The sequence below is a fragment of the Manduca sexta genome, chromosome 23, assembly GCF_014839805.1.
Source record: "Manduca sexta isolate Smith_Timp_Sample1 chromosome 23, JHU_Msex_v1.0, whole genome shotgun sequence".
Lineage (NCBI taxonomy): Eukaryota > Metazoa > Arthropoda > Insecta > Lepidoptera > Sphingidae > Manduca > Manduca sexta.
This window is the reverse complement of record NC_051137.1, coordinates 6,914,817-6,929,512: the sequence shown is the minus strand read 5'-3', so window position 1 is coordinate 6,929,512 and position 14,696 is coordinate 6,914,817. Positions and strand designations below refer to the sequence as shown.

The window sequence follows — 14,696 nt, the reverse complement described above, 5'->3', positions numbered from 1 at the left end:
TTTAACCTAGCTTTAGTAGTCCTTATAAGAAACTGATAGGTACTAACATATCTGACAAGAATAAATTCCAATAAAACTTCTAGATAGTATGGCGGAATATTAGTTTTTCCACTGAGCATATGCTACCTGTTCTTTTGTGTATTAATTTTTCTGACTTACGACTTATTTTTTTACATGGATTACTTAATCTTTATTTTCATCTACCAGTGTCTTCGTCCAATATGGCGTCAACACATATTGTAGAATAGATTCATCTTAGTTTTTATGACCGGCCGCATGCCTGACGCCAAGTCTCTTTGGAGGATTCCGATCCCAGGCAACTCATGTTAGAAACATAAAGAAAATAATTGTTTGGCCTGGAAATCGAACCCAGGAACTCACTTCACAGCCTGATTAGTCTGATAGTTAATTATCAGAGGATAAGAAAATAAAACAAGAAATATGAAATCCGATGTATATTTTTAATAGAGGTAAGTATATTTTCTTGGCATTCCAAAAAACAAACAAGAACTTGATGTAGCTACAGCACGCTTATATACTGCTGAAGTGAATCAATGACTTCTTGCAGCGCTGGTCGGGTCATGTCATGTTCTTGTATGTGAACCTCTCTATTAGCTGATCTCCAACAGGCAGCACAAACTCATTCCAGCCTTGAAACCTAAAATATAATGTAGGAGTTGAGTAAACATGTGAATCTTTGTGCAACATTCAAGACATAAGATGACTCCATACATTGTCTGCAACAGTGGATTTTAATTTGATTTAGCATTCACTCAAACTTGTTTTGTAGGAAATGAAATAATCGAGCTACAATGTTCGGCGCAATCTACGAACTAAAAATATTGAGCGCCGAGTGTGTCCAAGAAATATACTTGTCGTTGCTGTGGCACCGCAAAAGTGCAGTTAATACACCACCAGGATATACCGTCTCGATTAATTGTTCTGGGTCTAGGCTCAAGACGACATTGTGTTGCTAACTAAAAACATTCGCTCAAAGTTCGAAACACACACTATACATGTTGTTTCTTAGCAGAGGATTTCTCTACTAAACATTAAAATACAAAAGAAAAACACTCCGATCTTGAGTAAAATATTATAATGATTTAACATTCAAAGTCAAACAAATCTGAAGTGTCAAAATGTCATTTATTTCAGTTGCCAGTGTAATAAAAATCTGTACCCATATATTCATTAATTAAAAATAAAGTCGACATGTTTTTGCTGATTTTAGTATTTCTGGCAATTTAAGTATAAAACGCCATTTGTTTGTTTTTGGAACGATTGATATTTTCTCTTATTTTTACCAACTATTTGGAGTTTGGTCATAATTTTTAAATAAAATATATTATTTTATAACAATATTTTTGTTTAATGAATAATATATTTTAAGCACATATTATAGTTTCAAGAACCAGCACATTTTTTGTGCATATTAATTTTTTTATTCCATTTAAAAGGGGAATTTTTAATAAATTGGTATCAATTCGCCATATTGGCAGTAAATTATCCGGTGTTTCATTTGCAACAATTAAACAACTTTTGGTTGAGCCGCTTGGTGTCTCCTCAACATCAGCTAAGGGCAAGGGTGCGGTTTGCGTAAAATTATTCATCCGACCTTTGTAGCTTAGTTAGGAGATGCCGCCTCTTTGGATGTAATACTGGCCGTTATGCTCCGTTTGTTCGAAACGGGCATTCGACTGTCATTATTCATGTAAAAATTTCTACACGTCAAAAACATCTTTTACATTTTCCTGCAATCAATCCTAATTCCCTCTTAATTTTCTTCCCTTCCTCACCGATCCTCGCGCCTCATCCTGCCACATCGCCCGTGGACGGCAACCGGAGCATCGCCTGGTATCCCGGACCTCCTCTGCGGTGTGCGCCTCCTGACTTTGGCTGCAAGATCGGTGAGTAATTTTTGGGCAGTATTACCTGGTAGCCCTTGCTCTCCTCCCTTGAGGGGACATCGTAGGTAGTACCTGCTCGGCCTTGCTATTCCTTGGCCCTCAATCATTCTTTTTTTTTTTCTCGTTGGTTGGGCTATTTACACGCCCAACCATAGTTTGGTCCTTCGAGCCGGATAAGATCACGATTATTAATTTTTTGTTTGAATAAAAACATAATTTAATTGTCTTTACTCATTTCATTTTATTTTTATATTTTCAACATGACTTCTGCCTACTTACCATCTCTAAAAGCTAAAAAAGAATTAATTTTTCAACGTATGAACCGGATTTATACGTTGTCGACAAAATTGACTGGTTCAGACCTAAGATCTAGTGAGAATTTTATGGCTGAATCAGAAACGATCGATGAGCTCCGTGAAAGATTTGAGAAAATTCTAGATCAAATTGCAGAAATACAATTAAAAGAGAATCCAGAGCCTAACTACCTCGAGCTGTCTGCTTTTGAGGATTTATATATACGGGTAAAAAGAGCTCGCAATAATATTACTAATGCCTCTTGTTCTCGGTCAGAATCAGGATCGAATAAGTACTCGAAATCCCCGATCAAGTTGCCTCCAGTTCACATACCTTCTTTTGATGGGCATACTGAGAATTGGCCTTTATTTTATGAGTCATTTAAGTCAAACATTCATTATAATCCTCAGTTGTCTGATTCGCAACGCATGCAATATCTCATGGGTACACTCACTGGCAGTGCCATAAAGATCACGGCAGGCATTGTGCCTACGGGGGAAACTTATGAGATAATCTGGAATAGATTAATAAAAAAATATCAGGATGTCCGTTCGTTAGGTACACATTATTTGAATTCCATTTTCGATTTAAAAACGTGTAGCAATACCGCCAGCAGTTTAGAATCATTTGGTGAGAAGTATTCAGCATCAATAGCCGCGTTGAAACAGTTGGCTATTGAGGATTTAACTGATTTTATATTTTTTCATTGCGGTTTCCGTAAATTAGACAGTCAAGTCGCTCAAACATTTGAATTGACAGTACGCGGAAAAGAAATTCCTTCTTATTTAGAATTAGTGACATTTATCCAAGACCAAGCTAAAGGTTTGCAACGATCTAATGCGCCATCAAATCCTCGTTCGCATACGGTCAGCGTTAATGCCAATAGACAGCTTACTTCTGTTGGGACGTCGCGTAGCAACAGAGATCCGCCACCGCGAGTTTTCGTCGCAAGTCAGAGTGACACTCAGTATAATAAAAACTGTTTGTGCTGTAACCAATTTAATCATCCGTTGTATAAATGTATGACTTTCAGAAATTTAGGTTCACCACAGAGTAGGTATGATTTTATAAAGTCAAAGTCGGGTTGTGTTAATTGTTGTAGTTTAAAACATACTTTCTCAGATTGTCCTTCGAATTCTGTTTGCGGGATTTGTAACAAGCGTCATCATACACTTCTACATTTTGATAAAAGTGATAAGGACTCTCCGTCTTCATCGCGTGTATTAGTTTCTCATCCTGTGGAAACTGTAAATGAGCTACCTCAGGAAGTAAACTTGCGTCCCGCCGTTGTATCTGGCAGGACCGATAATCGTGCGGGGAATGAACACTCTTCAGATATCATGGTTTCCGCACATACCCCTTCAATGTCATTTAATGCGAATGTACAGTCGCGTTCAGCAATATTGTTAGCAACAGCGCAGATTTATGCTAAACCTAGGGGTGTTAATTGCAAACAAATTATCAGATGCCTTATCGATAATGGTTCTCAAAATAATTTAATAACTGTTGAATGTTGTAAGTCGCTGAACATTCCTATATACCCATTAAGTAATTCCTTTGTTAAAGGGATTGGGACTACTTCACAACCGATTTATGGTTATGCATATTTAGATATAGAGTCGCGTGTTTATTCTGAGTATAAATATTGCATTCATGCTTTAGTAGTGCATTGTTTAACTGACGAGTTGCCATCTCATTTCATAAAAAATGAGGACATGTCATATTTGGTCGACTTGCCTATGGCTGATTTGACATGGAATATCCCGGGTCATATAGATATGATCCTGGGCGCGCAATTATTTCCGCATATTTTCTTGGGAGATAAAATCGAATCAGGGTCTCACTATCCCCCTGCTCTGTCGACAGCATTCGGTTATGTTTTGATGGGTGATATACCTAATAACTGTATTAATTCCTCGTTCACAGGGTTTGTTCTTAATGATTTGGTACAAAAATTTTGGCAGCTTGAAGAAATTCCGTATTTGAAATACTTAAGCCCTGAAGAAACAGAATGTGAGAATATGTTCCTTTCTTCTTCGTCACGTGATGCAGATGGCCGGTATTCAGTGGGTTTACCGTTTTGTAAACAGCCATCCGAGTTAGGTAATTCTCGCAGTACTGCTCTTCGTCGTTTTTTAGCATTAGAGAGAAAACTGAAACGTGATGCCTCACTTAAGGAAAAATATAATGCAGTTATTAATGATTATATTGATAATAACTTCTTATCACGAGTTTCCGAGAAGGAACTCTCTGAAGAAGGATATTATATTCCTCATCACGCAGTTTCGAGGTCAGATAAACCCATGCCTCGAGTGGTGTTAGATGCCAGCGCGAAAACACACACCGGGGTATCATTAAATGACATCTTGCATGTTGGTCCGAATTTGCAGGCAGATTTATTTTTACTTTTGTTAAATTTTCGATTGTTTCCTATCGCTCTCTCAGCAGATATCAAACAAATGTATTTACAAATCGATGTTTTGCCTGAATATCGTAAATTTTTAAAGATATTATATCGTCCTAATAATAATGATACGATTCAAACCTTCCAATTTAATCGAGTCCCTTTTGGCTTAAAGTCAAGTCCATATTTAGCTATGCGTACTGTTCGCAAGTTAGCTGAGGACATGGGTAGTACTTATCCAGAAGCATCCTTAGTCGCAGCATCTAAAATGTACATGGATGATTTAGTACATTCGGTACCTGATGAAGCTAATGCAATTAGCCTTGCTTATCAATTAATATCTTTTTTTAAATGCGGTGCTTTTGATTTAGTAAAATGGAAGAGTAATTCATCTGCTGTTATGAAAAGTTTGCCTATATCTCACTGTAGCACTGTAGACTTTTCTGGTGACGAATGTAATTCACTCAAGGTACTTGGTTTATGTTGGGAACCAGTCAAGGATAATTTCTTCTTTATAACAAACAGTGAGCGCATTAAATGCACAAAACGCATTATTCTCTCTGTTGTGGCGAGATTATTTGATGTGTTGGGTTTAGTTGCTCCTGTAATTTTATATGCGAAATTACTTATAAAAGAGTTGTGGTTATGTAATATCGGTTGGGATGATACTCCTCCTGAGAATGTTATTCGAAGTTTCAATATACTAGTCGAAGAAATTAGTTTGTTGAAAACTTTGAAAATACCTCGTCATGTGGGCGTTTGTAATGATAATGAAGTTAATATTGTAGCATTTTGTGATGCAAGTTTGGTCGGTTACGGGGCTGTGGTTTACTTGCACACCACTGATCTTGCAGGTAATATAGTAGTGAGATTGCTATGTGCGAAGTCAAAGGTTTCGCCCACTAAAATAACCACTCTTGCTCGATTGGAGTTATGTGCCGCTTTATTAATGTCAAAATTAGTGAAGATCGTTTTTGATTCATATCAACCGCGCATACCCATTTCGGGAGTGTATGCTTTTTCTGATTCTACTATCGCACTCTCGTGGATACATTCATCACCCCATCGCTGGTCTGTATTTGTGAGTAATCGTGTCGCCCAGTGTCAAGAGAATTTAGCATCTGACAATTTTTATCATGTGGCAGGCACTGAAAATCCCAGTGATTGCCTTTCACGTGGCACCTTGCCATCCAAACTACTTTTAAATGATTTGTGGTGGAATGGTCCAACTTGGATACGCATTCCACCTTCTGAATGGCCTATAAAACCTTTCTCAGCTTTAGATTCCCAAGTATTACCTGAATCAAAAGCAAGTGCTTTAATTTCTAAAGTTGAACGATATGATTGCTCAATTTTGGTCGACCTTTCTCGACGTATTTCTTCTTGGGATAAATTGTTGCGGATTATTGTCTATATATTACGTTTTACTAAGAAGATAAATGTTTCTAGTGACGTTTCTAATTTATTATACGCTGAGAAGATACTTATTAAATCCGTGCAATCTGTTCATTTCCGCGAGGATATATTTCAATTGCAGAATAAGAAGCTTCCTTCTAAGAAAATGCGAAATTTATCCGCCTTCTTAGATGAAGAGGGCATTCTTCGGGTTGGGGGTCGGATATCGTTATCAGATTTGCCTTTTGAAGCGAAGCATCCAGCTATCCTTCCTAAGCATGATCATATAGTTGATTTAATTATACTGCATTATCATATCATGAATTGTCACACAGGTCCAGGGCTTCTCATTTCTATTTTACGCCAACGGTTTTGGATTTTAGATGCTAGGACAACTATCAGGGCTATAGTAAAAAGATGTAATAAGTGTTTCCGTTTAAATCCTGCGCATACGATTCCGAAAATGGCGGATTTACCTGAGTTCAGAGTCACTGAAGCTAAAGCTTTCGTGCACACTGGAGTTGATTATGCAGGCCCTATTCGAATCACTCTCACACGTCGTAGAGGGCATCATTCACAAAAGGCGTATATTTGCTTATTTGTATGTCTCGTAGTTAAAGCTGTTCACATTGAATTAGTCTCGGATTTGACCTCAGATTCTTTCTTAGCTGCATTCAAACGTTTCATTTCACGTCGCGGACCGGTGTCATATCTTTACTCGGACAACGGGACTAATTTTATTGGCGCTCGAGCGCAATTAGATGAATTATATAAGTTCTTATTAGATGGTAAATTTCAATCTGTTATAACGAACGAATTATCGAGTCGTCGTATAGAGTGGAAAATGATTCCTCCGAGAGCTCCGCATTTTGGCTCCATGTGGGAATCCAATATAAAAAGTTTGAAAACGCACCTTTATCGAGTTATAGGTAACCAACTTTTAACTTATGAAGAACTACAGACAGTTCTCATACAAATAGAGTGTATTTTGAATTCTCGGCCTTTAAATCTGGTGGCTTCGGATCCATATCCGGAAGTGATAATTCCAGCCCACTTTCTTATGTCTACTCCTTTACAATACCTTCCGGCACCGCCATGGCTGGAAGAGACTACCAATCTTTCTAATCGAAAAAAGATGCTTGATAATTTAGTTCACGCTTTCTGGCAAAATGGCGTATTGTATTCTTGCACACCCTTCAAGTCCGGCAAAAGTGGGCAACACCTGACCGTCCTGTTGTTGTTGGCACTGTGGTCTTAGTTGGGCAAGAAAACGTGCCACCTTTATCGTGGCCTTTAGGGGTCATAACTGAGGTTTTTCCGGGCAAAGATAACATCGTTCGCGTAGCTTTGGTAAAAACGAGATTCGGCGTCTTTAAGCGACCAATCGTAAAGTTATACCCAATACCAACGCAATAAGTTAAATATTATTAAAACAATTTATTTTACTCTTACTAATTTCTATTCTATACGTCAAGATATTTTGTTTATAACCCGGGTCGAAAAAACTCATTTAAGTTTTTTGATTCAGCCATAAATACGTAACGAATTAGGCGCTATTCTATAATCCTCTGTTAACTCTTTACAACTGGCTTGGTTTTCTTTTTCTTTCTTTGAAAGTTCTAAGAACTTCCAAGGCCGGGAGTATGGTTGAGCCGCTTGGTGTCTCCTCAACATCAGCTAAGGGCAAGGGTGCGGTTTGCGTAAAATTATTCATCCGACCTTTGTAGCTTAGTTAGGAGATGCCGCCTCTTTGGATGTAATACTGGCCGTTATGCTCCGTTTGTTCGAAACGGGCATTCGACTGTCATTATTCATGTAAAAATTTCTACACGTCAAAAACATCTTTTACATTTTCCTGCAATCAATCCTAATTCCCTCTTAATTTTCTTCCCTTCCTCACCGATCCTCGCGCCTCATCCTGCCACATCGCCCGTGGACGGCAACCGGAGCATCGCCTGGTATCCCGGACCTCCTCTGCGGTGTGCGCCTCCTGACTTTGGCTGCAAGATCGGTGAGTAATTTTTGCGCAGTATTACCTGGTAGCCCTTGCTCTCCTCCCTTGAGGGGACATCGTAGGTAGTACCTGCTCGGCCTTGCTATTCCTTGGCCCTCAATCATTCTTTTTTTTTTCTCGTTGGTTGGGCTATTTACACGCCCAACCAACTTTTATCATATCTTTAAAACCCCCATTTGCTTAGGTCTGAAATAAATACAAGTGAAATAATAAATAAAATGATGATTTTTAATAGATATTTGGTTAAGACGCATGAGTGACGCAAAGATAGCCTGGTTTTGGGCATTGTCCTTTGTTATGGAGACAGTTTGAGACCCTGGGAAGAACATAGGCTCCGGGAAAATATATAGCGTATAACGGAATACTTTAGCCCGAAAAACTTTCTAACGCGGGCGGAGCCGCAGGCAAAAGCTAGTTAGTTATATAGCTAGGTACTCTAATGTCAAATAAAAATATAATAATCTGGGGCGAATCCGTCCTTTTTTCAGTTACGGATATATTCAATTACGAATTATTTTACTCTTTTACCTATACAGCTATCGAAACTGTCCTTTGATTATAATGCTCGTAATTGCAAAAAGACGGACATGCCCCAGTAGACAAAATAAATTAATTAAAAAGATTTTGGTGTTAAGTCTTCAAAAGAATGTATCTAGACTAAACATATCTTTTTGACATGCTCACAAATGAGTTATTTTGATTGATTTTGAGAGCGTTTTTAAAAACGGCTGCAAACGAAAAGCGCTACGATTGTTAAATATAGCAACATCACACAGCACTTTAAATTACAAAGCTCTGTGTGGCACTCAACAGGCGCTCGACATTATTTTTCTTTTTTTGCACTTCATAAACAATTAAACATTGTACATAGACGGACTTGATGCCGTAGGCATTCTCTCCCAGTCAACCTTAAGGTGAAGCACAGACAAAAAAGGTAGGTGCATCAAAGAAATCTGGAGCGGTAACCAAATACAACCATAAATACCAACAATGCGATTTATACAAATATTAATGAATTATAAATATATTAATTGTAGACATAAAGTTTTAAGCAAAATACTAACACACATAAAAAGCACATATATAAAATCAACATAATATTCCGATTCGAATACATAATATTCTGAACTAAAGTATATTATGGAAAAAAAATTGGGCATTACGGGGATTAACATGTAGGTAATGTGCTAGTAGTCTACGTGTTCTGGAGGCCTATGGCTACGAGCAGCTGTCTAGGTTTGTGCACTCATCGTCATCCCTTGGAGAGATCATCCCTTGTGCTTCTATACAACTTGACAACAAAAATAATTACCGCCGGACTTTAATTCCGATCCGTTATAGCAGGTAAGTAAGTAGGTTAATCGGAAACAAAATAAAGCCACTTATCACATTGTCTTACTCAAGCAATTTTATTTTTTACTCGATACATACTGGAAGCGTAAACGATTAATTAAATTAATAACGAATGCCTCGTAGGGCTTCTTAATACATGAGAAAGCGTTGAACGCGAGTACACCGTTTTAAACCTCAGTCCCGCAAGTCGTGTTTTGTGTATTAAATTACTGATGAAGAGACACGATAATAATTCTGCAGATTATGGAACTCAAAGAAAACAGACGGTACCTTTATATAAATAATATTATTGCTTTCAAGGATATAGATACTGTAATTATGTGATAAATACCAAAGTGAAAACAATTATTGATGTATGTGTAACTAGTGTCTATTGAATCTTTCCTTATTTTTGTATTAGCAGTATCTAAATAATTGTAAATGTATAGGAAGTGTTCGAATAAATATAAACAAAGCAATAGTAAACAAAGCAGTAACACAAATCGTAAGAGTGTGTAAACCTTTAAGGCATCTTCTTATATTCATTTTAAGGTCAATGACTCCAGTGACGATGCTATTGATCTGGATGATTTATTGCCAAAGATCGGAGAGTTTGGATTGTATCAAAAACTACTTCTGTGGCTGGTATGTTTACCAGCCTGTTTGCCTTGTGGATTTTGCGCTTTCAACCAATTATTTATGACAGACGTACCTGACCACTGGTGTCGAGTGCCAGAACTAGTCTCATTAAACTTAACGCAACAGGAAATAAAAATACTATCTATACCGAAAATAGTAAGTGCGTACATAACTATATGTATATCTAAAGGACATCAGCAATACTGTTACACATTCTTATTTATTTTATGTCTTCTTTATAGCACAATACATCTTTTGAAAAATGCCTACGATACGCAGTAAATTGGTCAACAATAAAAAGAGCAGACATTTTTAATACATTTAATGAATCTTGGCCGGTAGAGCCTTGTTTGGATGGATATGTATACAATACTTCAGTAGTAACTTCTTCCATTGTGATTGACGTAAGTCCGTTAATAAGGATAAGATGAGAAAATGGTTGATTAAAAATTAATACGATTTAAATTAATTATTAATATATGACAATTCTTACAGTTTGATTTAGTTTGCGAATATGATGTTTATCCAACGCTTGGATTAGTAGCACTTAACGTTGGAGGGCCAATAGGAGTTTATACTTTTGGATACTTAAATGACCGCATCGGCCGAAAGAAATCTTTCTTTCTCTGTTTAAGCACATTGTTACTTGGTAGTATAATGACTGCGTACGCACATGAATACTGGTTTTGGGTTCTAGCTAGAGTAATTGTTGGTCTAACTATCCCTGCAGTATATCAAATACCATTTATAATTTGTGAGTATAACCCAGTACCTAGTTTTATATTACACATTTAGATTGCATTAATGATAATATTATTAATAGTTTTCTTTTCTTTAGCTCTAGAATTAGCCGGGCCCAATTATCGATCCTTCGTAACAGTAATGACTTGCGTATTTTATACATTGGGGTTGATATTACTTTCTGGTGTTACATATTTGTTACGAGATTGGAGATCCTTGGCATTAGCTACATCCGTCCGTTCCTGTTATATTATCTCTATTGGTTCGTTCTACCGGAATCACCTAGATGGCTACTTATGCGAGAAAGATTAGAGGAGGCAAATAACATACTTAAAACTATAGCAAAAGTAAACGGAAATGAAATGCCACCAGATTACACACATAAACTACAGAAACAAGTTTTAGAACTGAAAGAAAAAGGGTGTTCAGAAACTAAAACTGCGAGCGTTCTTGGGCTATGTAGAACGCCAAATATGAGGCTAAAAACTTGCTTAATTACATTAAATTGGTGCGCCTCGGAGATGGTTTACGTGGGGTTGAGCTATTACGGACCTGCGATCGGAGACAATCAGTACATGAGCTTCTTCTTATCGTCAGTCGTGGAAATACCAAGTTACATAGTTTGTTGGATACTTATGGACCGCATCGGCAGACGATGGCCTCTGTGTTTATCAATGATAATAAGCGGTATATTTTGCATCGTGACAGTTTTATTGCCTAGTGGTATGATCTAGAAAAGTACAATAATTATTAAGCAGTTAAACAATCATTAAATTTCTTTGTGAGCAAGCGTTTCTGACTTTTCTTTTCTTTTACAGATGCAGTTACTGAAACTCTTATTCTGTATTTAATATCTAAATGCTTTATATCAGCATCGTTCTTAATAATATACCCATACGCAGGCGAATTATATCCGACTGAATTACGAGGAGTTGGCATTGGTACGTCTGCATATATTGGAGGCTTGGGGCTCATAATTATACCTTTTATAAATTATTTGGTAAGTAAATATTTGAAGTAAATTTTCGTTAAGTCGTACAGTAGGCATGTAGATACTTGTGCAAAAATGTAAACTTTCCCTCTGTATAGGCCATTCAGTTTGTGCGACCCCGCATGTCCTGCATGTGGGTGCCTATTTTGTGGAAGCATAAATAATTAAAAGGTCCCGGATTGAAACTATACCACCCCTTATACGACTCTATACGACGTATTACTAATTCTAGCGCTAGTCGATACTAGTAATGAAATTGATGTCAGGTTTAAAGTTTTATCCATATCTGACCGGGTAATAAAATTACGAACTTCAAAAAGCGCAAACTCATAATGATGAGTTTGTCAGTTAATAGCGTACCTATAATGATAGGTACATAAAAGATCGTGTTAAAATCCATTGTACATACACGTACATTTTATTTAGTTTATGTCATTACCAATTCATGATGAGATTCAAACAAGATTTTGCCCCAGAGACGCACCTAGCCATTTTGAGATATTTATTAGTGCAATTTTATGGAATTCAATCGTTCCCTATCGAGTTTTGAACAAACATATACCAACCCGCTAGTGAATCATCATAGATAAATTATCACCATATTGCATAGTTATGCAATGCTAGTGACGCATTATTTTTTTCATTATCTCCCTAACAAAGCTATTGTTCTTTAATAAAAATAACGTGACTTATCTGTTTATACTTGTAATAAATTCTTAACATCATATTATACCTAGAGGTAGTACAAAGTTTTTAATCCTGTCAGCGCTAAATGATTACACTGTCTTCGTAGGTACCTATTCTAAATATCCATGTAAACCATTCAAAGCTACAATAATTTATCGTTCTATCTTGTTATTGGATGCACATGAGCCAAATACAGTGTTGCGACACTGCTTCGTTTTAGGATATCTATTTAATGTTTGCCTGAAAGTCTATAAAGATTAAAAAAAAAGATAGGTACAAAGCTTAGGAAATAATTTAAAATATCAATACGAATAGGTTGGCTCAAGGAGTCAACCCCTCCTCCTCCTTTTTATTTTCCTGGAGACCTTTTTATTTTGGATTAGACGGATATGTTGGGGTCACCGGTCTTACGATCCGACTTTGAGATAGACAAAAAGACAGTAAATGTCGGTCGACTGTCGGCACAGGACCCTTAGGGCGAGCTTATACATCCAGAATGGCAGTCTGAAATCAGAAACGGAAATCGGAGTTTGAAATACGGATACTTGACTCAAACATTTCTTAAATTTAGAAGTGTTGTGTGTGTGTGTATGCCACTTTTGGATGTTTAGACCCGGCCTAACACTATTTACAACCATATTATACACGTCAATATCGACTTAAACATTGCGGAGGTTACCTTCGGCGCATTAGGAGCCGCTGCGGGTTTCACCACTAAGAGATGCCTAGTCGTTCTTCGCAACCACCCTTGCGCAGTACCGCTTAGTGCACCCCACCTTTTGTTGTAAGTTTTGAAAAGGTACATCAAACGATGCCCTCGGCGTCAAGGATAGAATGAGATCTAGCTACTTATACTGCAATCCGACCCGGGGCTCGTAGAATTGTTGATACTTACGTAAATAAAGTTATAGTGTACTAACGGGGGACCATCCCTAACCGCCTGCCTAAGACCACCTGATATAGCTAGGAGGAGTAGTGTGTTATCCCTAAAGGGGTAGGCGAAGGCGTAACTAGTGGCCCACTTTCCGTCGTGAGTAAACTCTTCCATGATGTGATAGAGGTCGAATAGATCGCAACATCAGGCTCGAATTCCAGACTCTGAGCTGATTCTGAGTAGAAAACCCCGATATTTCTTGGATATCAGTCGTACCGCAATTAGGCTACCGAGGCCGGCCATTTTTACTACCTAAATAATTACAATAAAATGGATATTAAAACGACTGTCACCATCAGACATGTGTGTTCATAATCGAGCTAAAAAAACCTACTCACAAAAAATTTACAGCTTTAATTTTCTAATTAGTCAACTATATAAAACGTATAAGTATTATTTTTTTTATAACACGAAGGTTCTGATAGTAAAAATAATCATGGTATTACTTTATAGGGTTCAAGTAACTTAGTATTGCCCTTGGTGGTTATGGGCGCAGTATCGGTGGTAGGCGGTTTAAGTGCACTACGTTTGCCTGAAACCCTACACTGTCCACTACCTCAAACTGCAGAAGAAGGTGAAGAGTTTGGTAAAGACTGGACGTACGCTGATTGCCTTATCTGCGGAGATCAAAGGTAAAAGTAAATTAAAGTTATTGCTGAGAGTTATTGGTTATAAAATGATTAATGTTTCTTCTATATAAATTTAAACTAGATTTTTGATTTTATCCATTTTCTCATTTTATTTGCCTGACTCTAACTATATTCGTAATAAGAAACCTGGTTTTCCATTCTCCAATCAATCTATATGCTGTGGATAACGGTTCTGGTAGCCCACTTATATGTTAGTTTTCTTTTAATTTTTAGATGTTATATTATAATGTGTAACCGTTTGTTATCTTAAATAAATAAAAAAAAGGCAATTCTTCAAAATCAAAGCATTTGGCATAAATTGTGTTCGGGAGACCTATTTAGATGGATCAAATTGATATTTTTAAATATTGGTTTATAGAAAAGTTGCAGCCACGGATTCTTATGAAAATTTGGACCAACTGGAACTGACCCAAGCTCCTTTGATGGAGGATGAAGTACCTGAAATGAATGCCACTAGACGACGCAGTTCAATGCGGAAACTAGTACGACAAACTAGCACTGTTGAGACACAGAAAGATATAGATGGAAATTTGAAAATGACTTATTGGTTTTGAATATAATTAAATTTGTTTTATTTTAAAACAACCTCTATTCATTAATATTACTATTATACGAATAATACTTAGTTATAGTTAATCATCTGATAATGCTTATGGTTGTGGCCATCATATAAGAGGGGATTTGTTGGCCCTTAGCGTATCTATGCAT

At 37.1% G+C, this 14,696-nt stretch overlaps 1 protein-coding gene across 1 annotated transcript; it reads left to right on the top strand.

The window, feature by feature from the left end:
* The first annotated feature begins 7,181 nt into the window (after nt 1-7,181).
* On the top strand, nt 7,182-14,570 carry LOC119190342 (carcinine transporter-like). The gene is given in 10 exon segments (XM_037442104.1): nt 7,182-8,011; nt 9,491-9,633; nt 9,899-10,141; nt 10,228-10,389; nt 10,481-10,739; nt 10,824-10,958; nt 10,961-11,413; nt 11,545-11,726; nt 13,792-13,970; nt 14,347-14,570. Coding segments are annotated over 9 exon segments (1,863 nt in total). The 5' UTR covers nt 7,182-8,011; nt 9,491-9,579; the 3' UTR covers nt 14,543-14,570.
* The last annotated feature ends 126 nt before the right edge of the window (nt 14,571-14,696 follow it).